General features: G+C 32.1%; 1 protein-coding gene and 1 long non-coding RNA gene across 2 annotated transcripts in view; both read right to left on the reverse strand.

The window, feature by feature from the left end:
- Positions 1 to 26,277, reverse strand: part of LOC127709331 (uncharacterized) — a 317,830-nt gene that overhangs the window by 103,750 nt on the left and 187,803 nt on the right. The gene's annotated exons all lie outside the window — the stretch shown is intronic.
- Positions 1,735 to 26,277, reverse strand: part of LOC127708913 (uncharacterized) — a 42,605-nt gene continuing 18,062 nt past the window's right edge. Inside the window, exons 4-6 of the mRNA XM_052214082.1 lie at positions 7,830 to 9,995; positions 7,103 to 7,237; positions 1,735 to 5,373 (exon numbers count right to left, since the gene is read on the reverse strand). Coding sequence (XP_052070042.1) covers positions 5,312 to 5,373; positions 7,103 to 7,237; positions 7,830 to 9,995 — 2,363 coding nt within the window. The 3' untranslated portion in view covers positions 1,735 to 5,311. The remainder of the gene's footprint in view (positions 5,374 to 7,102; positions 7,238 to 7,829; positions 9,996 to 26,277) is intronic.

A 26,277-nucleotide genomic window follows, 5' to 3' on the forward strand; every position in this document is an offset into this window, starting at 1 on the left:
AAAACAATTAACATTGGCCTACCACTAATGGTTCCCCTTGAACTGACCTAAGCACAAACTAATACATGTTAACTTAGCAAAATTTTCAGTCTATAGATCATGACTAAGGGGGCGGAGCCAAATAATCTCCATGGAAATGAGATATGCCAATGCTTATACAACTGCATACCCATACCTGTCAACTGACCCAGGTCCTGCGGGTGTGACCCGAGATTTTCACAATTCTGAGGGGTCACCCGGAACACCCGTCAGGTGACCAAATAACCCAGGAATTCGGAAAATAACCCTTTTTCACCCGGATTCCTAAGCCTTCAGACTGATTAGAGATAAACTGATTTCTTTAAAAAACCGGCAAATTCGTAATTGATCGTAATTCTTCCTGGACAAGAAGTTCAGCTAGCTTTGTAAACTCAGCTCAAGTGACCCATTTCAGTGCATGGCTTCACTTGACAGCTTTGGTGTCAAACACACTGTTAATTTACACCAATTACCTTAGCTTTAGGTCGTAAATAATTTGTGTATTTCAAAGTTGTTTTAAAAACAATTTGAGTTACTTCCCCTTTTTTGTCAATTCACAATATACTCCTTAAACTTATGTTTTTTTGTAAAAAGATTAAATCTAAAATGAATTGAATGCAAAAACATATCAGAATAATACTTTTACTTATTGTTCTACCTTAGGACAATTTGAAAATAAAAAATTTTGAAAATTACTTTTTTCATCTATACCTCCTTTAATTGTTTAACTTTATTTTATTATACTATAATATCAACCTCTGATATGTTGTATTGTTTAAAAGCTGCACAAATGTATAAGAAGAAAAAAAAAAAAAAATGTATGCAAATAATACACATATTGGCACATTGTATGTCATGGACTGAATATGAACAGCAATAAAGGCAATGTAACACAATGTATCAATGGCTTCCAAATGCAATGAAATAATAAAATGTACAATTTTAAATTACTTAACCATGTGGACATGCTTTGGAAGCTTTGATATAAATTATACGAAAAATGTCCCCTAAATACTAAAATTCAGCTTGAAAAAATTTTGTATGCATTATGACCTGAGATTTCTTTCTTCTATGCAGGTCATCACCTGCATTTTCATTGTCATAGGTTGACAGGTATGCATACCAAATATCATTGACCTACCACTAGTGGTTCCCCATAAATTGACCTAATCACAAACTAATACATGTCAACTATGAAAAGTTTCAAAGTCAATAGACCTGGACTGAGGGGGCGGGGCAAAATAATCTCCATGGTAATGAGATGTGCCAATGCTAATACAACTGCATACCAAATATCATTGACCTACCACTAGTGGTTCACCATGAACTAGACCTAATCACAAACTAATACATTGTTGACGCTGCTGCCGTCGTCGCTGGAAACAGCATACCTATGTCTCGATTTTGACTCCATCAAGGCGAGACAAAAATCTGGCAAGAATTGTACATGTGAGAGCGCTAACAAGACCGGACGGAAGGACGGACAGACCCTGTATTTCTATGTCCCCTCCAACACGTCGCATGGGGGACAAAAAGACGGTCAATTTCTGGTTGAATGTTGGTTCATCTAGATTATAAGTTATCCCACAGGAATTAAGTGCATATAAATAGATAAAGAAGACTGCACCACACCATCAAATGACTGGAAAAAACTTTTGTCATGTAAAAAAAAAAAACCCAAAAAGCGCTTTTAAAGTATAAAATAAAACATCACACTAAAACTTTCATGATGTTTTAATACAAAAGATTGAATAAATAGACATATACATCAAACTTAATAATACAAACAGTGTCCCAATGTACTCCCCATTCTAGTTCTCAATATATGTGTCTGAATGAACATCTTCACAGTTGTGAATGTTTTTCTTTTATTCCAACTTCTAGAAACACCAGTAAGTATAAATCCCTTAACTTATAGACAAATTCAACTTCAAAACAGTCAGGGACACTTTTTTCTTTTTATTCTTATCAACAGAAAAAATGGTGAGCAATTTTATTTTTACAATCAACTTGATTTATAACTTGTCATAGATTTAAGTGTCAAGAAGCAATATAGTTATGCTTGAAAGGTAAATTCTATAACATCATTTAAATAAAGTACTAACAGTGTAATAGATTTTAACTTCTGTGCATACAAGTTCATGTCAGTGAGAATTTGTTTATGATAAGCATCATAACACATATTTGGAATAGCCAATTGTTTTTAAATAAAACACTATCCAACTAATCTAATCAAGACACCAATATAAGGAGATGTGGTATGATTGCCAATGAGATGTTTGCTTAGCATATTTATGTTGGAATTAACTGTAGTTCTAGAATCTGAAATCTAAAATACAAATCCAGTCTGGAATCAGGTTTGTAGTGCTTCAGAGAAGATTATATACTCTTTTATAAATGATATTGAATCTGAAATATCAATAAATTTTGAGAATTATATTTTTTCCTGTTAACAAAAAGAGCATTCTACAAAAAGCTTCATATTGTGACTGGCAGCTGATATTTTACAATATCAATATGCAGACAACCTGATAATCGGTATCTATCACTTTTGATTTTCAAATTAGGTTATAATGCACATACCGGTAAATAAAACAGCTGCAAACAGGACAAACTTATAACAGAAATTTTCTCATTCACATGTGAGGTTTCATACATTTGAACTCCTCAATACTGATTGATTGTTGCTTGCTTGTCCAGTAGCAAGAGCTCGTAAATAAGCAACAAACCAATTAGTCTTTTTTTTCTGAACTTATAAAACTTTGAAAACACAGAAGTGAAAATCTATAATTCAAACACTATTCCCCAATTCCGAACAAGTGTTTGAATCATGAGTTTTATATTTTTATGGATGTGAACATAATTTTTACCACAAATAAAGAGTTGAGAAAGTCCAATTGGAGAGCATCTTAATTTCCTTTGTGCTTTGTGCTTTATCAAGTTAACAAGTGCACTAATGGGCTCTTGGTTTTTGAGAATTGTATATTGACCTTGACTTCAAACTACAATGCTTTGCTGTATTTCTTGGAAACTGTCCAAAAATTATATAAATGAACTACAGAAACTTTCAAAGTTCATACTTTTGATAGCTACATGTAATTTCAAAAGAAAAAAGTAACAATTAGCACAGCTTTTTCAATGATGTTTTAACAAGGGACAGGAATTGAACAAGTGGTTAACACTTAAGTATATATAATATACTATGCATTTCTGTTCATCTTTAATACTCAAATCAGAGCGAAAATGTATAAGAAAATACAACACACATAAAATCAGTGGATTTATTTCCTAACATGATTTATAACAAAAGAAATATTTTTATCACTTTTTGGTTAAAATAAACAAGTCAAAAACACTGAAATATCTGATTAAAATACAATAACTTGCTAAAATCTCGACTCCATATAGATTAGGACACTTCTTTTAACAATCATTTAGTAGACCTCTTTGAAATTGGAAGTTGTCAAGTCAAATTAAATTTATATTATTGATGCAATTTCTTGCAGTGTGTAACAAATCAACTTCAAGAAAGTAAAGGAATTGTAGTTTAAGAAAAAAAAATCTTTCTTCAAAATAGATTGAGACTTTCTAAAAAATCAATTTGAAATAATCTCATTACTGAAGACAATGTTACCATTAAAGCCTATATAAGAGACAAAAGCAATTAACAAGGTAAGAGTAAAAATACTTAACAAGCATTAGTTTGGTGTTCTACTGATGATGGCAGACACATACACAGTGATAACTTTAGAAAAAATGTTTTAAAATTTCATTTCTCGATGACAGAAAGTTAAAAACTCGAGTCTCACACGAAAATTGTTTATAAAATGTTACAATAATCAACAGTCTTCATGACCCAGCATGTGAAATGTAAGATGGTGATAACAGTATTATCTACATGTTTTAGATGGACAACTATATATATTATATACACATGTTATGTACAGACAGTCAGTACCGTTCCACATTATTTGTATTCATAAACTCTATGAAGAAATAAATCTGTTAAGAGGATTGTAAAGATAAGTTCTATGAGGACTAGAAAACAAGAATATATCAACAAACACGAAGCCCTTATAAAATAAACAATCTTCAAAAAGCAATATTCTGCATTCACACACAGTCATACAGTTCTCATTTTATCCATTTAAATAAACTGCTTCAGCAGCTCACATGACTGAAGTCAAGAAATCTCTAGTTTTCAGTCATATCAACAAAATGCTTTAAATATTACTGCACAGAATTCCATTTTGTTGTAAATGAGAAGCTGCAATTTTTGTTTATGTTACAGCTAAATATTTGCTAAAAAGAAATTGATGAGAGAACAGTATGGGGTTACACATTTATTAAGTACACTATAATATTTATGCAATTTTGAAGTTAAAACTTTTAAAGTTTCTTGTTTAGATATAGGATATTCAAGTAAATTCTATTTTTCACTGTTTTGATGTCAATTTACTCGCAGGTGATGAAAATATTAAAACAGATTTTGATCCATCAAAGCAAATATATCTATATTTCAAATATAACAAATAATTAGCAAAGTTAATTTTGTAATTTAGGGTTTTAATAGTTGTATTCTTTTAATTTGATATGTGTTGGATTTCATGATAACCTTAAGTGCAGGAATTCATTCTTCCTAATTATCTGGTGAGAGTGTTAATAAAGGTCTACACTTCTAATACAATGTATCTAAAGGCCTCTAATGACTAAATGTATACATATATACAGTCACTAAAAACTGAATAAGTTATGAGGTAAGAAAGGAAGAGATATCAATCAGGTTCTATTAATAATTATACTGGTCGTTAAAATGTTCAAATATCAGTTTGTGTACTGGTAATAAGGAAGAAAAACTGCAACAAAAAGCATGAAATCGAAATTTAGTTTGTGCATCAAGAACAAAAACCTGTTAGAATGCACATGTGTACTTAAATGGACAAAATGTGAAGAGTATACTTTTGTAAACAGCAATAGACAAAAACTTATTAAAATATATTCCATCTGGCAGTTAAACAAAAAATTCATTATAAACTCTATCATTACAACAAAATTATCACAATACAAAAACCATTAAGTGTTTTATTAAAAAGTACAACCTCCCCGTCTACAGGGAGACTAAGTGAATATCACATGATCTATACACAATGGATATCAAAGCACTATTTTTTATTAAATTATACACTATTTTACATCATGTACATTATATGCCATTTCTTGTCAACAATAACACTGGCTATTTATGAGGATATACATATATATATATACATTTGTACAGTGATGAGACAGCTTCCTATCTGTGGTCACGAGATGTGGTGCGACGTCTCTTGCTTGGAGGAGGTAGATCGGTTACATCTGCAAACAGAATAACACATGCATGTAATGAAATCTTTATTTGTATGGTGACATAATACAATAGTTTTATTATCAAAGACAAACATGTACTTGTTTGAATTCTAAGGGTGACAAAAAATTTCTCCACAAGAAAGAATATGTAACTAAGGGTAACGTTTTACATTGCATTCACTGACTTGATATGTTAACAACTTAAACAAGTGAAATACATTTATAAATGACTATTTCATAGGAATCATCAAACAAAATTCCAGAGGGTCCACCATATAACAATTTGGTCCCAAAACTAGATCATCATCAATCATCAAACACGTAAGTATATTTATCTTTTCTACTTGTAGTAATAAGCAGTAGCTAGGTCTTGTATGTAATGTAGTGGCAAGGGTCGATGATTCTGAGCAAAGATGTCTTAACTATCATGATTATAACATTATATAGGCAAATGATAGGCAAAGTTTTCTTCCACATATATGCCCATTTCTTTAGATTTTCTAAGCAAGAAAAGTTCCTAATTTGCCAAAAAGATAGCAATTAAATAATCATCCCAATAGGACTAAAATTTTAATTACAAACAACTTTAAATTATTGTGAGAATCACAACTTTCGAAGTGGGACAACTAGCACTAGTTAATTTCAAAAGGTGGTACAATGTAACCCTTTTCATAACAATATTGTCCTTTATTCATGTTATTGGTTTGTATTGAAATCAAGGATCATTTATCAGTGTGTTTATAAACAATAAACCATTTTACGAAATCGTCCATCAAATTTCATTTGGTCTAGCTGAGAGGTGGCTGAACAAGACACCAAATATGGCTTTGCTACTATCTTATTATTACGAAAAATTCTGAGGTTTAGACAATCTTATTTACTAGACCTTTCTTCTACATGCTCTAGCACTGGCAATTTTTCTGTTCATAACTATACAAACCAGCCTATTATTCAATACCCTTTCACCAATATTGTTATCATCATCAAGGTTAATGAGTTGTCAGACAGGTGAGATTTATCTGTTCACCTGACAGGTATAATAGTACCAGACATCATTAGATCTTTTTGAAGTTTTTGTCATGTTTAACTGGTTTGCATCAAAATAATTTTAGCAATAAGTGATTAAAATTTGTAAAAACAATATTTAACTGATTAAATTCATAAGATTTTTGAGCAAAAAGTAAAAAAAAAAAAGAAGAGAAAAAAAAAAATACCAGTTATCTTTATTTTTTCAGGTAAATAATGTTGTTCTTGAGCATTTACTTTAAAAAATAATGTACACATATTTCACATATTCTGCCTTTGTTTCAAGTTTTTTCTATGTCAAGTCAACATTAGAAAACGTGTGGTTTTATACAAAAATAGTTTGTTTAAAACTGTTTTGCATTAACACAAGTCCACATTATATAAATGATACTTTGTCAGTTAATGTAATCCTATAATAAGAGTTACTGTCCTTTCAGGGCATCACTATCAATCATTTCAATGTGCAGGCACAAAATTCATTGCCATTGGCCCATTGATTGGCTTGAATTTCTTTAGTTTTCTAAGTATTAAAAGAGATTACAAAGAAAGGAGGAAAACAAATGTCCAACTGGCTCCTTATTTTTGGAAGCCCTGAAAAATATATATATAATAATAAACATAAAAAGTTGCAATTCATGTAGTTTATGATGGTAATAAAAGTACTGCAAAAAAAATAAATAAGTGTATCACTTCCTAAAGAAACTGAACATACCATTTTGTGTATCAACACTCTGATTTTTAGGCTTTGCTGATCGTGTTGATCTCTTACTATTATCATCTTCAGCACTGGGGGAAATCTGTCCACTTCTAGTTCTAACAATTCTTCCAGGCGATTTTTCTCTAGCTTCTGCAAATGTAATATTTTCATTAAACTTATCCAAAATTGTTTCTTTTCTTAGAGTTTACAAACTTATAGTTTTGTTCAGTTCTGTTTCCTTATAACATTGTATACATGTAATAGGTTATTTACCTAAAATTAAATCCTTTTGAAAAACATATAATTTAACATTCTTGTATGTGTATTGGTAAGCCCCTTTTGCAATCAAATCTTTCACACTTGACATTCCGCTACCACAATCATATGATAATCACATTCTATTAATTTTGATTTTTCTGTTTTGCTGCTAGACTATTTTATGTCTAAACTTCACACGAGATTTGCAACATAAGGACGAAGTTTTTTTTGTGTTTACTTAGAGGTATACATGTTTCTTTTATGTTGTGATTTAGGAGAGAATAAGATAAAATTAGATGTAATTTTCAGAAAAAAAATTAACAGAAACATTGTAAGTTAAGTTTGACAGATTTTCTTCCTGCCAGTATTTACATATATATGTAAATATAATATGTATTTACCGACATCATTTTTACATGTTTGTTTTCTGTATTTCTTTCTGACATTTAAAAAATATAAACTAACAAATCATAAAAATTATTACCTTTTGTTTGTTGTTTGTCAGTGGAGGTTGGTGACTGTCGATTCTTACGATTTTGACTGTTACGTTTCACATTGTCTTCTTCAACACTTTTGCTCTGTTTAAGCTCTTTAGGACTAACTTTGATCTTTTCTTCAGGCTTATTTTGAGTCCTAGCTCTAAGACCACTTTTAACAGTATCAAATAATGTGAGACCTTCACCAATTTCAGTTTGTATTTCTTCTGTTTTTCCTACTTTCTCGTCAGTTTCTTCTGAACAGTTTTCAATATGAAGTCTCTTATCTGAATCTAGTGCAGGATCACTGTCCGATGTAGTTTTTCTTCTTCGTGACTGCCGCAGAGATTTAGATGAAGAATCATCAACTATTTTATATTGTTCCACTTCTTGTTCAACAGATTTCTGACGTACTGGCTTAGGTGGCCTTAAATTGTGTATTGATTCCGATGCATCAGATGCTTTCCTTGCTCTTAGAGACATAGTTAGTGATTGAGATTCCTCATGTTTTTGTTCTGTAGTTGGTTCAACAACAGCTGGTTTCCGAGATACCTTCAACACTAATGGTGGAACAGTTGGTTCCCCTGCAGAGTTTTCTGTTTTCCTAGGATCGGATCTCGTTATCACAGTTATATTAGTTTCATTTGCTAACTCCTCTTTACTAAATGGTTGTGGATTTGTAATAATGCCATGAGAAAGATGAAGCTTGATAGGTCCTTTTTCATCTGATTTGCCTTTTTTCACTGGTGACACACTCGTAGATTTCTGACTAGATTTGGGAGAAGTTTTTTCAGAATCACAGTTAACTTTTAACAAAGAATATTCAACACCTGTATTGCACGAACTATCAGATTTCTTGTTCAAATTTTTATTTTTCACACTTTTATCAAGCAATTTATCGTTTTCAGGATTTATAGGATTTATTCCTGAACCATTATTATTTGTTGGCACTTTAGAAAGGTCAATTTTTGATGTTGTAACAGTTGAGTCTAAGCTTATTGAATCCATTACTGAAACCTCAATTGGCACTTTCACATGATCACTTGCATTTTGTTTATGATTCTCCTGAATATTTTGCTCTGTCATGTCAGTAGAGTATCTAAAACTACTGTCCAAACTAGATTTGTTTGACTGGTTATAAATATTAGGTACAGCACTAACACTAGAAGGAGCACTTTCCTGAGAAGATAAGGAATGATTTCCAGATCCTAAGTTCCTAGTATCACTTCTACAATCACCATTCTTGTCACTATTGTGTGCATCATTTGATTTTGGAGTTTTTTCACTTAAAACATGGTTAAAAATTGGAGAGTTTAAATTATTTTTCACTCCATTTTCAGCTTCCATTTTTAGGAAATCTGAAGAGGAATTTGATAAAATATCACTAGTTACTACACAGGTGTCATTGTTAAAAATAAGATCAGATTCTATTGGACCATTTATCACATTGTCTGAATTGTCCATGGAATCTTTGAGTCCATCACTTTTCAGTGACTGAGGAGAAGTACAGGCTCTAGAACCAACTGATCCTGGTGAACGTCTCTGAGAATGAGGTAGAGTTGATGATTCAGGAAGAAGAGGTTTAACTAGTTTTTGAACAGATTCAGTCAATTTTTTCGGATCAAAAAATTGCTGCGGTAATGGATTCAACAATGCTGAAGCAGGAGATCTTCGTTTGAACGACCCAGACTTTGATAGTTTTGTAACTTCATTTTCATTTGATCCTAGAATATTTTCCGGTCTTTTTACATTGTTTATCAAGTCATTTTTTAGAATACCCTGAGCATTCATTCCTTCCGCATGTTTACCTATAGCACTATTCACAGACATCATATTTTCTAAAGAGATCAATTCCATAGCTGCTGATACAGTTAAATTCCCACTTATTGGTGATTTAGTTTTTCTCTCATGTTTTTTCTGTGTCAAATAAGATGATATTATATCATTTTGCATTGATTCCATTTCAGAAACAGGTGTATTATCAATGTTATGTCTAGTTTTATTGCACATATTGATGTCACTAGTTTCTTTCGGATCATGATTTGCAAACAATCTTGGAGAAGGAGTTCTTGCACTAGGTTGTATGCTTGTTGGAGAATGTAGGTTTTCTATTCTTCCAGGAACAGCCAGCCTTGAATTTGACAATAAATGCTGATTTGATTTATCATGTTTTCCTGAAAAAAATTAAATTGTCAGGATGAATAACTACTAATTTTAACCATACAACTAGGAAACAAAGTAGCTTATTAAATAAGCATGCATGTTTACTCAGGGAACATGTCAAATGATGCTCTGCATGCAAACATGCTTCAAATTTGAAAGAAGAACCATGTAAAACTAATATGCCTCATAGCATTATTCCTGCAAAATAATATTTTTTTTATATTAAGTATTGCTTTCCTAGCTTTTTTTTTAATTTAATTTCTTAATTAACAGGTTACATGTTAATATACTAAAAATAAAGCTGTGCCATGAGCGCATGATACGCCCTTCACCCTTTTAGCTCATCCTAATGCTTTAAATGAATTTACATGATCAACTAGTAATACAACGAGCATGGCTAAAATAGACCCCCCCCCCAAAAAAAAAAAAACCAAAACAAAACAAAACCAACATGCACACACAGTGGTACCAATTGACACAAAACATGAATAATTTGGCACTATAAAAGGCTACCTCAAATTTAACTAAGTTTGTGGCCTCGATTTTTTGAACGCATGAAATTCTATAACCGACCGAAAGTTTGAACTAGAGGCTCTCAAGAGCCTGTGTCGCTCACCTGTATTTACTGATGCTTTGGAAATCATGTAAAATAAGGTTAAAATCATAATTAATAGTATTAGATATTAGATATTATAATGATATCTAAGATAATAACAAAAACTGCCAAATTTTTGTAAAATTACTAACTCAGGGGCAGCAACCCAACAACGGGTTGTCGGATTCGTCTGAAAATTTCAGTGCAGATAAATCTAAATCTGATGAACATTTTTGCCACCTGTCACATTTGCTCTAAATGCTTAAGTTTCAGAGATATAAACCAAAAACTGTATTTTACCCCTATGTTCTATTTTTAACCAAGTTGGCCATGATGGTTTGAAGGCGTGGTCATCAGACAAATTTTTTAAACTAGATACCCTAATAATGATTATGGCCAAGTATGGTTGAATTTGTCTCAGTAGTTTCAGAGAAGAAGATTTTTGTAAAAGATTACAATAAAATGCTTCGCTGGGGCGCAGCTTGATACGACCGCAGAGGTCGAACCCTGAACAGTTGGGGCAAGTATGGACACAACATTCAAGCTTGATACAGCTTTGCATTTGGATTGTTATTAAATATTTGACACAGCATAGGTTTCTGACACAGAAAGAATGTGGTCTAAGAACTTGAATTTTTTTATTTTACCTATTATGGTCCAATGTCCAAAATCCAAATACATGGTTAGATTCAGCATATCAAAGAACCCCATATATTCAATTTTTGTTAAAATCAAACAAAGTTTAATTTTGGACCCCAACTTGGACAAACTTGAAAACTGGGCCAATAATCAAAAATCTAAACACATGTTTAGATTCAGCATATCAAAGAACCCCAAGAATTCAATTTTTGCTAAAATCAAACTAAGTTTAATTTTGGACCCTTTGGACCTTTATGTAGACCAATTTGAAAACGGAACCAAAAATTAAGAATCTAAATACACGGTTAGATTTGGCATATCAAAGAACCCCAATAATTCAATTTTTGATGAAATCAAACAAAGTTAAATTTTGGACCCTTTGGACTTCAATGTGGACCAATTTAAAAACGGGGCCCAAAATCCAAAAACTTAATACACGGTTAGATTCAGCATATTACAGAACCCAATATATTCAACTTTTGTTGAAATCAAACAAAGTTTAATTTTGGACCCCGATTTGGACCAACTTGAAAACTAGGCCCATAATCAAAAATCTAAATACATGGTTAGATTCAGCATATCAAAGAACCCCATATATTCAATTTTTGTTGAAATCAAACAAAGTTTAATTTTGGACCCCGATTTGGACCAACTTGAAAACTGGGCCCATAATCAAAAATCTAAATACATGGTTAGATTCAGCATATCAAAGAACCCCATATATTCAATTTTTGATGAAATCAAACAAAGTTTAATTTTGGACCCTTTTGATCTCAATGTGGACAAAGTTGATAACGGGGCCCAACAATCAAAAATCTAAATACATGGTTAGATTCAGCATATCAAAGAACCCCATATATTCAATTTTTGTTGAAATCAAACAAAGTTTAATTTTGGACCAACTTGAAAACTGGGCCCATAATAAAAAATCTAAATACATGGTTAGATTCAGCATATCAAAGAACCCCATATATTCAATTTTTGATGAAATCAAACAAAGTTTAATTTTGGACCCTTTTGATCTCAATGTGGACAAAGTTGATAACGGGGCCCAACAATCAAAAATCTAAATACATGGTTAGATTCAGCATATCAAAGAACCCCATATATTCAATTTTTGTTGAAATCAAACAAAGTTTAATTTTGGACCAACTTGAAAACTGGGCCCATAATAAAAAATCTAAATACATGGTTAGATTCAGCATATCAAAGAACCCCATATATTCAATTTTTGTTGAAATCAAACAAAGTTTAATTTGGACCCCGATTTGGACCAACTTGAAAACTGGGCCCATAATCAAAAATCTAAATACATGGTTAGATTCAGCATATCAAAGAACCCCATATATTCAATTTTTGTTGAAATCAAACTAAGTTTAATTTTGGACCCTTTGGACCTTTATGTAGACCAATTTGAAAACAGAACCAAAAATTAAGAATCTAAATACATGGTTAGATTCGGCATATCATAGAACCCCAATAATTCAATTTTTGATGAAATCAAACAAAGTTAAATTTTGGACCCTTTGGACCTCAATGTGGACCAATTTAAAAACGGGGCCCAAAATCCAAAAACTTAATACACGGTTAGATTCAGCATATTAAAGAACCCCAAGAATTCAAGAATAAAACCCCATTGAAATTGATCAAGAAATAAGCAATTTATACGAAGTATCTTCTTTTGCACAATACTGTGCAATTGATTATTTCTTGCTATTGCGCAATATTGTACAATTGACAATTTCTTGCTATTGCGCAATATTGTGCTATTGGATATTTCTTGCTATTGCGCAATACTGTGCAATTGAAGATTTCTTGCTATTGCGCAATACTGTGCAATTGAAGATTTCTTGCTATTGTGCAATACTGTGCAATTGAAAATTTCTTGCTATTGCACAATACTTATTATTTAATAATTTACACATCCTGTTTGGTGTGTATCTCCTACCATATCATTATTATTTGCTTTTAAATATAAATCAGAAATAACCAACTTAAAATGGAAAAATTTTAAAAGAAAAAAAAAGAAAAAAAAATCCCCCCCCAAAATTTTTTGAACCCCCTTATGATTCATCACCCCCAAACTCAATCTCAGCCTCCCTTTGTGGTATGGTACCTTGCAGTACAATTTCAGAGAGATCCATACACTTGAACACAAGTTATTGTCTGGAAACTAGAAAAATGCTTATTTTTGGCCCCTTTTTGGCCCCCAATTCCTAACCGTTCGGGCAATTACCACCAAACTCAATTCCAGCTTTCCCTTTGTGATATGGAACCTTGTAGTACAATTTCAGAAATATCCAAACACTTACACACAAGTTATTGTCATGAAACTAGAAAAATGCTTGTTTTTTGCCCCTTTTTTGGCCCCTAATTCCTAACATTTTGAGGCAATTACCCCCAAAATCAATTACAGCCTTCCCTTTGTGATATGGAACCTTGTGGTACAATGTCAGAGAGATCCATACACTTACACACAAGTTATTGTCTGGAAGTTACAAAAATGCTTATTGTTGGCCCCTTTTTGGCCCCTAATTCCTTAACTGTTGGTACCATAACCCCCAAAATCAATCCCAACCTTCCTTTCATGGTATTGAACCTTATGGTAAAATTTCATGGAGATCCATTCACTTAAACAGGGTTCGACATTAACTTTTATACCAACTTGTCCAGTTGGGCAAGTGCCCTATTACTTTTACTTGTCCGAAAGTGAAATCTACATGCCCAAACTTTTACATGCTATTTTTGTGGTTGTAATGTAGTACATGCAGATAAAATATAGTTATCATGTATATGGGGTGTAAATTGATTATGGAGTATGAAAATATACTATGAGGCATATATGAGCCGAGGAGGGAGGGAAAAGATCGATGAATATACGGGAATTGGATCATTTACATAGAGATACTTATTTCATAATAATTTATCTAAGAAATGCCATTTCAAATAACCCTTCTTGATAAACTGACAACAACTGACAAATTTGTTAAAGTTTAATTTCATTTTCTCTTTCAAGCTTTTACGTTTTTCCATCTTAGGGAAATACACATCCGATGTCAAATTATAAAGTTAGAACAACGAAAATAGACCTCCGCTTTCCATTGGTCGGTGGGAATAACACGTGCGTCGGAAACGCCCGAGTGGTGTCCCGATGGATAACGATAATGACGAAGCAATGCCGCGGCCGCCTGATTGGCCAATATTTTTAAACGTGATCAATTTTTGGTAAAATGGGGAATTCAGTGCGAACAATTGACGAAATATACGCATTGAAGTGGGGTTAAGACCACTTTACTCGACCGTGCGGTGTTATCACTGAGTAATCTATGGACAAAACAACAGACACTATTGATTTTGTGAAATTTTAATCATATAACACTTTTTTTTCACTTGCCCGATCGGACAACCAAGATGATGTTTTTACTTGTCCGAATACGGCATTAGCTTGCCCCGGGCAATCGGACAACCGTAAGTGTCGGACCCTGTTAAACTAAAGTTAGAGTGTGAAAACCAATGTGTCTTCGGACGACGCCAGACGACGACGACGACGCCAACGTCATACCAATATACGACCAAAAAATTTTCAATTTTTGCGGTCGTATAAAAACTGCAAAATTTCCTTTAAATTACCAATTCAGGGGCAGCAACCCAACAACAGGTTGTCAGATTTGTCTGAAAATTTCAGGGCAGATAGATCTTGACCTGATAATCAGTTTTACCCTTGTCAGATTTACTCTAAATGTTTTGGTTTCAGAGATATAAGCCAAAATCTACATTTTACCCCTATGTTCTATTTTTAGCCATGGCCGCCATCTTGGTTGGTTGGCGGGGTTCATTTTTTAAACTAGATACCCTAATGATGATTGTGGCCAAGTTTGGTTAAATTTGGCCCAGTGGTTTCAGAGGAGAAGATTTTTGTAAAAAGCTAACAACGACGGACGACAAGTGATGAGAAAAGCTCACTTGGCCCTTCGGGCCAGGTGAGCTAAAAATGGACAGTTTTCAACAAATAAAGTTCCATTACTCTGCTATGTCATATCAGAAATTTATAAAATATGAAAGGGAGCTTATTTCAATAGATGTAAACAAGCCACCAAAGTTTCATGAAAACTTATCAATGCATTTTAGAGTTATTGTGCTAAAACTGGAAAATCCCCCCTTTTTTATGAGTAAACTCCCAATACTCCAAAACGTAAAAATCAGAAATTTTTAAAAATCGAAAGGGAACTTATGTCAATATATATATAAAATTCACCCAAGTTTCATGAAAATTGGTTTAAGCATTTTTGAGTAAATAATCAGAAAAACTGGAAAATCACCTATTTTTTTATGAATAAAATCCCATAACTGAGAAACGTATAATCTAAAATTACCTCAGTTTCATGCAAATTGGTGAAAGCATTTTTGAGTTATTGTCTGAAGTGTTGATGATGGACGGACAGACAACGGTATACCATAATAAGTCCCGTAAATGGGCGTATAAAAAATCAAAGGCTTAGATTTTTACATGTTAATTACCAGTGCCCTATTTGATGAAGTTTGATTAGTCTTTTCATCTATATGAATATTCCACGGAAAATGTATTAATTCAAAACTCTTCATATACCGGGGTACCTCTGATACTCCAATAGATTGACAATGATATCTTGATTATCAATAGCAAAACTGCACTATTGAAACATCAATCAGGTGCTTTGCTATTGTTTGGCCAAATGTTGCTAAACACCAATTGTTCATTTACATGTTACTTCAATGAAGCGCAAAACTGAACATCATTGACCTATATAGTGACTTATAGTTGTTAACTTCTACATCATTTGGTCACTGATGGTGAGTTGTCTCATTGGCAATCATACCACATCTTCTTATTTTAATATCAAGTTCTCATTGCAACTACTGATACATTGCGATGGATGCATATGAACACTATATGGCTCCAATTGATAAGTTCCAAACTGATTTGCTACAAGCCATACTAAGGTAATTTTAGCATGTTGTATAGACACCTGTCTTAACTCTATTGTAGATTTTGTTGGAACTCAAAAATGTTTTTTTTTTGGGGGGGGGGGGTATTTTAGTGTTGTTGTGTTGCCGTCTCATTTACATATATAATCAAGTATCTGTCTTCTTAATATCAAAATAAAATGCTCCGCTGGGGCGCAGCTTGATACGACCGCAGAGGTCAAACCCTGAACAGTTGGGGCAAGTATGGACACAACATTCAAGCTTGATACAGCACTGAATTTGGATTGTAATTAAATATTTGACACAGCATAGGTTTCTGACACAGAATGAAAGTGGTCTAAGAACTTATAATTTTTTAATTTACCTATTCATATATGTGATGGACTGTGAAACTCAGATCAGGAGATTGGGAAATTTTGGTCAGGAGATTAGGACTCAGATCAGGAGGTTTTTAATCGACATAAATTTTGTCGTAAATGTAACCGTGTGCTGTAAAAATGGTCTTTTAAAGTGTGTTTTCTTCAACTTTCCATCCAATTTATTATGTTTATAGTACCCTTGTACTTATAAAGTTTCTCCATCTTTATATTTTACATGTTCAATCTAACATTTTTTTTTTTTCAGTATGTTCTTTAAATTTTTTACTTCATATTCTATAAAACATTTATTGCAACCAGAAAATTTGTTTAACTATCTGCAAATAGCTTTTGTTTGCATACTCAGAAAATCATTCTAACTGTAAAACAAGGGTCATAGTTATTATATAAATTTCAATTTAAGCCTTGAAAGGAAGTATAGAATCCTCAAATAATTTTCAAATTATTATTTTTTTATTTGTCCTAAGACATTTAAAATCATTTATTTACCATCCTTTTATGATTATTTGTTCAATTTATATTTTATTTATATTCTTTTAAAAATTTTCATTATTAAAAGGAAAGTAACTTAAAACAGGATAAATCAAGGGAAGTAACCCAATAAATACACAGTTTTTGTTACACAACGGCAGTTAGCCTGAGGTAAAAAATCGTTGATTACCAGTATGTTTGACACCCAAGCTGACAAGTGAAGCCATATAATTATGCATGTTAATTGATTTACAGGTAAAATATAACTTCAGGTAATGTGAGTTACACCAGATGCCTGAGATGATATGTTGGGCAGAAATTTTTCATTCATGAAAAATTTCATACACGGGATTATAATTTTCCTCTTCAACCGGAGGTCGGGAGGAGACTCCTGAAAACAGGATTATTGTACTCCTGTCGGGAGGTTCACATGTATGCTATTCAAACCATATCATTATTATTTGCTTTTATATATAAATCAGAAATAACCAATTTAAAATGGAAAATTTTAAAGAAAAAAAAGGAAAAAAAAATCCCCCCCCCCCCCCCCAATTTTTTTAACCCCCTTATGATTCATCGCCCCCACACTCAATCCCAGCTTTCCCTTTGTGGTATGGTACCTTGCAGTACAATTTTAGAGAGATCCATTCACTTGAACACAAGTTATTGTCTGGAAACTAGAAAAATGCTTGTTTTTTTGTCCCTTTTTGGCCCCTAATTCCTAAACGTTTAGGGCAATTACCCCCAAACTCCAACCCAGCTTTCCCTTTGTGATATGGAACCTTGCAGTACAATTTCATAAAGATCCATACACTAACACACAAGTTATTGTCCTGAAACTAGAAAAATGCTTGTTTTTTGCCCCTTTTTGGCCCCTAATTCCCCAAATTTGGAGGCAATTACCCCCAAAAATCAATCCCAGTATTCCCTTTGTGATATGGAATCTTGTGATACAATGTCAGAGAGATCCATACACTAACACACAAGTTATTGTCATGAAACTAGAAAAATGCTTGTTTTTTGCCCCTTTTTGGCCCCTAATTCCTAAAATTTGGAGGCAATTACCCCCAAAATCAATCCCAGCATTCCCTTTGTGATATGGAACCTTGTGGTACAATGTCAGAGAGATCCATATACTTACACACAAGTTATGTCTGGAAGTTACAAAAATGCTTATTTTTGGCCCCTTTTTGGCCCCTAATTCCTTAACTGTTAGTACCATAACCCCCAAAATCAATCCCCACCTTCCTTTTGTGGTATTGAACCTTATGGTAAAATTTCATTGAGATCCATTCACTTAAACTAAAGTTAGAGTGCGAAAACTAATGTGTATTCGGACGACGACGACGACGCCGACGTCATACCAATATACGACCACAAAATTTTTTTTGCGGCCGTATAATGACCACTGATAGGTATAAAACTACATCCAACTTACCAGTCAGGGGACTTACTTAAATGAGTGATTTTTTAATCACTGATTCAAGTAACATTGTGTCCACAAATGTTGGAAGTAAGAGTTGTCTTTCTTTAATAATCACTAATTTAAGTAGTACAAATAAATCACTAGACTAAGTGATTATATTTTATTGTAGCTTTAAATATACAATACTAATGATCCAGGGACTAATTATGTTGCTAAAATTGTCAGAACCAACATCTGTGTTGATAAGATGACCGGTCATGTCAGGTGATGACCTTGTACTGAATCTGGGATAATGACATGAAAAATCACTTGTTTAAGTATCATACCTCTATTTTCTTCCAAAAAAAATCACTTCTTTTAGTATTATTATTATAATTACCCCCACTAATTTCAACACCCCCGAACAGTGAAATTTTGATCACGAACAGTAAAATTTTATTCCATAATCTGTAAGATGAAACCTTGAATTTTACAGGAAAATTACTCTCCCTGCTGGGAAAAATCTGTTAAGAAAGTATCAGTTCATTATGTAAAGCCTTAATTATAGCATTTTTTCAACAAATATAGAATTTACAGCTAAACGATTGCATCAAAGGCATTAACCTTGCTATTAGAAAGAAGAAAAGGTTTCCAATTTTACTAATAATAAGATATAATCTGAACCTATATGTTTAAAATTTTGGTAAAACTACAAAATCACAATTTGTGACAAAACTTCTAATTTTCTACTTAAGGTAGATGGGGTGTCTAAATTATAATCCATAGAATTTTTTAATAATTTGCCAAAATGTAGTTTATATCATGCTTTTTTGAAAAAAATAATAAAAAGAATGGGTCACGGGGCTTATTTTCAAGTTACAGGTTGTGCAAAATTGACAGATTTTGTATAGATTATGCATGGAAAACACAATTTTCTGCCATAAAACGAAAACTACACCATAGATATTTGAGATAAAATATGAGAAGATAGCTCTAATATTATATTTTCAGATAAGAAAAAGAAAAAATGGGGTCACCAGGTCCGTTTTCTTGCTACATAATAAAATAGATAAATTCCTAACACATTCAATTGTAAAAGTAACTTTATCTGAATTATCTGCCCTTACATTTGAGTTGCCTCCCCTTATGTGGCAAAGTTGGAAAAAATTGAATCAAACAAAATTATTCTGTTTTTTGTAAAATACAACCATAAATATAATAAAACATGTCATTTTCTATATTAGAATGAAAATTCTTACACATGAATTACCCACTACTCTCAAAATTTGCACATTTTATTAAAGGTCTAGACCGATTATTTTCTGGTATTTCAAAATCCAAGATGGAGGAAGACACCCTATCTACCTTAAACAAGCATTCTGAGAGTACTGCATGGCAATACATAGTCCCCTACCGGGTAAAATTCGTTTTACTGGAACAAAATGCTAACTTGTTCTATAACTTGTCATGGTGTAAACAAAAAGTAAATATCATGTCAATATCTATAAGCATGACTAAAAACAGTGTGGAAAACTGATTATATGAGTGAAAATAAAATGCTTCGCTGGGGCGCAGCTTGATACGACCGCAGAGGTCGAACCCTGAACAGTTGGGGCAAGTATGGACACAACATTCAAGCTTGATACAGCTCTGAATTTGGATTGTTATTAAATATTTGACACAGCATAGGTTTCTGACACAGAAAGAATGTGGTCTAAGAACTTCAATTTTTTTAATTTACCTATTATGGTCCAATGTCCAAAATCAAAATACATGGTTAGATTCAGCATATCAAAGAACCCCATATTTTCAATTTTTGTTGAAATCAAACAAAGTTTAATTTTGGACCCCAACTTGGACAAACTTGAAAACTGGGCCCATAATCAAAAATCTAAATACATGTTTAGATTCAGCATATTAAAGAACCCCATATATTCAATTTTTGTTGAAATCAAACAAAGTTTAAATACTGGACCCTATCTTGGACCAACTTGAAAACTGGGCCCATAATAAAAAATCTAAACACATGTTTAGATTTAGCATATCAAAGAACCCCAAGAATTCAATTTTTGTTAAAATCAAACTAAGTTTAATTTTGGACCCTTTGGACCTTAATGTAGACCAATTTTAAAAACAGGACCCAAAATTAAAAATCTAAATACACGGTTAGATTTGGAATATCAAAGAACCCCAATAATTCAATTTTAGATGAAATCAAACAAAGTTTAATTTTGGACCCTTTTGACCTCAATATGAACCAATTTGATAACGGGGTCCACAAATAAAAAATCTAAATACATGGTTAGATTCAGCATATCAAAGAACCCCATATATTCAATTTTTGTTGAAATCAAACAAAGTTTAATTTTGGACCCTTTGGACCTTAATGTAGACCAATTTGAAAACTGGACCCAAAATTAAAAATCTAAATACACTGTTAGATTCGGCATAACAAATAAATAAATGTGATCAAAGATTTTACAAATCTAATGCGCCATACTGTGCAATTAAAGATAACCCCCCAAAGCAAATCCTAACCATCCCTTTGTGGTATGGAAACTTGTAGTATAATTTCAGAGAGATCCATACACCGTTCCACATTTATTGTCTGGAAACTAGAAAATGCTTATTTTTGGCCCCTCTTTGGCCCCTAATTCCTTAACTGTTGGTACCATAACCCCCAAAATCAATCCCAACCTTCCTTTTGTGGTATTTAACCTTATGGTCAAATTTCAAAAAAGATCCATTCACTTAAACTAAAGTTAGAGTGCGAAAACCAATGTGTCTTCGGACGACGACGCCGGACGCCGACGACGCCAACGTCATACCAATATACGACCACAAATTTTTTTTGCGGTCTTATAAAAACATTAGATATGTTTAATAGTTCTCTAAAATTAGATATGATGTAATACAGTGTATATCTATTTTCAAATTATAAATATAATTAATAGTTCCAAATATTTTTTCTTTCATTTGTCACAAATTAATATAGATTTGTAACTTATCTATAAAATGTGAACAACATTTATCTACACAATGTAATGTATTGAAATATATACATTAATAAAAATAGATTATTATCTAATTAAAGGATTTCTTTTCATAAATTTTTCTTTATATATATATAGCATTCAGAAAATTAGTTTATACTAAATAACAAACAAACCTGCTTAAAAATTCTTCAAATAATTTAACAATGAATGTCTTTTAGAAAATGAGTTATCTCCCTTTGTACAGAAATATGGTTTAACATAGCACTCTAACATTAGATATGGTCCAGAGTTATTGTCCATAACTCAGGACTAAATTATCAGACCGGAACAAAATTCGAACTTGATCTGTAACTTGTCATGATAAAACAATATACCAAATATCAAATCAATATCTTCAAGCATGAAGAAAAAAAGTGTGGAAAGCTGATTTGCCGGACTGACAGAAGGACAGACAGACAGACAGACGGACGGAGTGCAAACCTAAAGTCCCCTTCAACTTCGTCGGTAGGGGACTAATAAGTGATTTTTAAATCACTTATTTCAGTAATTCCCCTGACTGCTTACAGGAAATACTAACATGCCTGGAACATATACAAATAAACTGAATTTCTTTTAACAAGGTTTAATTTCTATAATATAAATAAGATGTGTTTTGTTCATTGCTTAAATACTTTATTAAAGCATTGGTTGTTTTAACATGTTCAACTATAGGTAGCATGCCCTTATTAAAGTATAGCTATTCTCAACATAAATCAAACCTTCTAGACTTGAATCTATTAACCCTACATGCCATTTTCAACAACTGATTGTAGATGCCACAAGGGTAACAAAAGATTCTAGTACATTGATTGATCATATTTATGTCAATAATCCAATTATGGTACATGAATCACATGTGTGTAGATATGCAATTAGTGACCATTACCCTATCTGTTTAACAAGGAAAGAAGCAAATATAGGAAAAAAGAATACACACAGTACAATTACTTATAGAAATTTCAAAAATTTCAACCAAAATGAATTTTTATTAGATCTGCAAACTACACCTTTTCATAAAATTGAATTTGAAGAAAACCCCTCTGACTGTCTACAATTGTTTTATGATATGTTGAACAAAGCTTTAGATAAACATGCTCCTGTTGTTAAAAAGAGTTAAAAGGGACAGACAGCCTGATTGGTATAACAGTGAAATCATTTATGCTAGGAATATGAGAGATAAATATAATGCACTTGGTTTATGGAGTGAGTATAGATTTTGGAGAAATAAAACTAAACATGTCATAGATAGCTCAAAAAAGAATTATTATAAAAATATGGTAAAAGACTCCAACAACCCTAAAACTTTATGGAAATGTCTTCACAGTCTGAACCCAAAAGTTAAAAATACACCATATGAGTTAGCCACAGAAGATAACAATACAACTAAAAGTAAAAAATCAATAGCAGAAACTTTTAATAACTTTTTCACTTCCTGTGCTGAAAAATTAAGAGAACAAGGAAGTTATACACCTGTAAACAAAGCAGATTTCAGTAATCTTGGCAAATTTGTTAAAAATAAATTACATAAACATGATAAATTTTCTATACCACCAGTGATCATGAATGAGCTATTTAATGAGTTAACAAAACTTGATATAAACAAAGCATCTGGTATGGATAATATAGGACCAAAAATCCTAAGATTAAGCGCCCCTGTTATTGCATCACCTCTCACATACATATTTAACCGAATGATAGATACTGGTATATATCCTTCTTTACTGAAGAATGCTAAGGTAACACCAGTTTTCAAGGATGGTGACAAGCTTTTAGCAACAAATTACAGACCTATATCTGTTCTTCCAACTTTATCAAAATTAATAGAAAGGCATGTTTCTAATAACATGTACAAATACTTATCTAAACTTAACCTTTTACACCCTACACAATCTGGTTTCAGGCCGCAGCATTCTTGTCAAACTGCACTTATTAATATCATTGACAAATGGTTGCAAGAAATGAATGATGGTAATTTAAACCTAGCAATTTTATTAGATTTTAAAAAAGCTTTTGATTTGGTAGATCATGACATTCTTTGCTTAAAGCTTGAAATTTATGGATTTAGTGAGGCTACTGTTAGTTTTTTCAAGTCATACCTGAATAACAGAAAACAGCAGGTAAACATTTGTAATGTTTACTCTGAACAACAACATGTAAAATTTGGTGTCCCCCAAGGTTCTATACTTGGTCCTCTATTGTTTGTGCTATTTATAAACGACCTTCCCTTATGCATTGAAAATTGTGAAACAGACCTATATGCTGATGACACCACTCTTCATAAATCAGGGAAAAACATAGAAAATATACATGATGATGTTCAAGAAGATTTATACAGGGTTGAAGAGTGGTGCAAAATGAATAACATGTTCATTAATGCAAATAAAACAAAATGTTTGGTTACTGGAACAAAGCAGAAACTATCAATTCAGACTTATCAACCAAACTTAATAATAGATTCAAAAGTATTACAAAATTCTTCATGCGAAAAATTATTAGGTGTTAAAATTGACAGCACACTTAACTGGAGAAATCAAATTGACCAAGTTTGTGCTAATATATCATCCAGAATATACCTTCTTTCTAAAATAAAGAAATTTTTAGATATAAATGCAAGGAAAACATATTACAATGGATATATTCTGCCCCTGATTGACTACTGCTGTATTATTTGGGGTGAATGTAAAAATGAAGGGATAGCAAGAATTTTAAAACTCCAAAAAAGGGCAGCAAGATTAATTCTAGATGCAGATCCTTTATCCCCCTCAGCCCCCTTATTTAAAAAACTTGGGTGGATGACAGTTGACAATAGAATAAAATACCACAAATATTTACTTCTATATAAATGTATGCATATGGAAGCACCAATGTACCTAGTTCAAAAGTTTAAACTGAAATCAGATAATAATCCTTACTCCCTGAGAGGCGTCACTCAAGGTAATCTGATAGTTCCTAAGCCAAAAGCTGAGCTATTTAAGAAATCTTTTGTTTATTCTGGATCAGTGTTATGGAATGGACTACCACACAAAATGCGTAAAGCTCAAAACACTTATACTTTTAAACAAAGTATCAAGAAGTACTTAACACAGTCCTGATAAGATTATATTTTCTACAATGTATTTGTATATTCTTTTATTTTTATTTGTATTTGATTTTTTGACTACATGTACATCTTGAACAGCCTTATATCTTATCATGTTAGTAATATTACATTGAACTAATTGACTGTAAATTAACTTTGTGTAAATATCTGTTTTTGATTGTATTGTAATTTGTATGTGAGGGCCTCAGGGAAGATTAGTTTATTGTAACTAACTGAGTTTACCCTCTTTAAATAAAGAATTTATTATTATTATTATTATTAAATCCTTACAAAATGTTCTTGTGATTGTAAATGAGATCAGAACATCTCTCCAGAGTAAAGATCATTGTAACTAAATTAAATCAGTCATTTCATTTGCCATGTGACAATATTTGTTTTGTAAAAGTCTTATTAGAATCTGAATGACCCTGATATCCTAAATATATTTCAATGGAGACACGTTTAATTTTTCAAACTGGATGGACTTTTTTTCTATAACAATGTATAACACTTTACTCTAATACTTGTCCATAAGGTATGGCAATGTATGGGCTAAATGTATGAACTGTATACAGTCAATTCTTCCAAATGTTTGATATATTTTGGGACTTGTATTGTACATTACACATGACATACTCAAAATATAGCAGGTGTGATTTGCTTAATCTGACAAAATGTTATATATTGTAAAGAACAAATAAGGAAATTAATTGAAGTCTCTGAAATCTTCAGTTTGGAGTCACTTTCATCACAGGATAGACTCCTAAGAGCTTTAATCACTCAACATGCAAAACTATGACATTTTGATATGTATCACAATCAGTCATGTTTGCTTATTTGAAGATCTTATCTAGCTGGCCATTTTAACAGTTTATTATAGTTTTTCAAGAAATGTCATAAAATGCAAAAACTGTGTAAAATTGTCATATAAGGGTAACAACTTCTTCTAAAAGGCGTCAATTGAAGATTTTGGTAAGGTTCATTTATTTGTAGATCTTGTCTTGCTGATTTTTTTTCTGCTTAGTTATTGTTTTCTAAATAATTATAACTAGAGGCTATAAGGAGCTTGTGTGTGTCACTCATCCAAACCTATGTGCATTTTCAACAATGGTCATTAGCTAACATTAAAGACTAGAATACAATTCGTGACTTTTATCTTTTTTTTTTGGTGCTTTTGTATTGCTGAACATTTTTGCTGTTAACAGTTTTCCTTATATAATCTAATATAATTTGGGAGGTATTACAATAGCTAAACAGGGCTAAAACTCATTATAAGGAGTCTATTGACAGTTTCAGTGATTAAACTAATTTGTAAATCTTGACTTGCTGATCATTTTGCTCTTTACAGTTTTCCTTTTCCAATAATTTTCAAGATGATTGCCAAAAAAATACAAGAAATAATAAACAAAACTCATTTAAGGGCAATAACACCATTAATAAATGGAGAATGTGTCCCCATGGACACAGATGATGCCCCCACTTGCATACAACATTATAAAGGGACATAACTCAAGAACGATAAAAGTGACGCTACCCAAATTAGTACTTGATCTGAGTTTTAAGATAATAAGTATTGTGTATAGGTTTCATAATGTTTGGTTGGGGCAAACTTAGTTACAGAACGGAAACTAAAAATTTTGGAATTTTTCGATTTATAAAGGGGCATAACTCAATTTTTGATTAAAGTGACGCTACCAAAATTCAACTTGATCTGTGTTTTGTGGTAA

This window comes from Mytilus californianus, unplaced genomic scaffold (assembly GCF_021869535.1).
Source record: "Mytilus californianus isolate M0D057914Y unplaced genomic scaffold, xbMytCali1.0.p SCAF_1, whole genome shotgun sequence".
In the NCBI taxonomy this organism is placed as follows: Eukaryota; Metazoa; Mollusca; class Bivalvia; order Mytilida; family Mytilidae; genus Mytilus; species Mytilus californianus.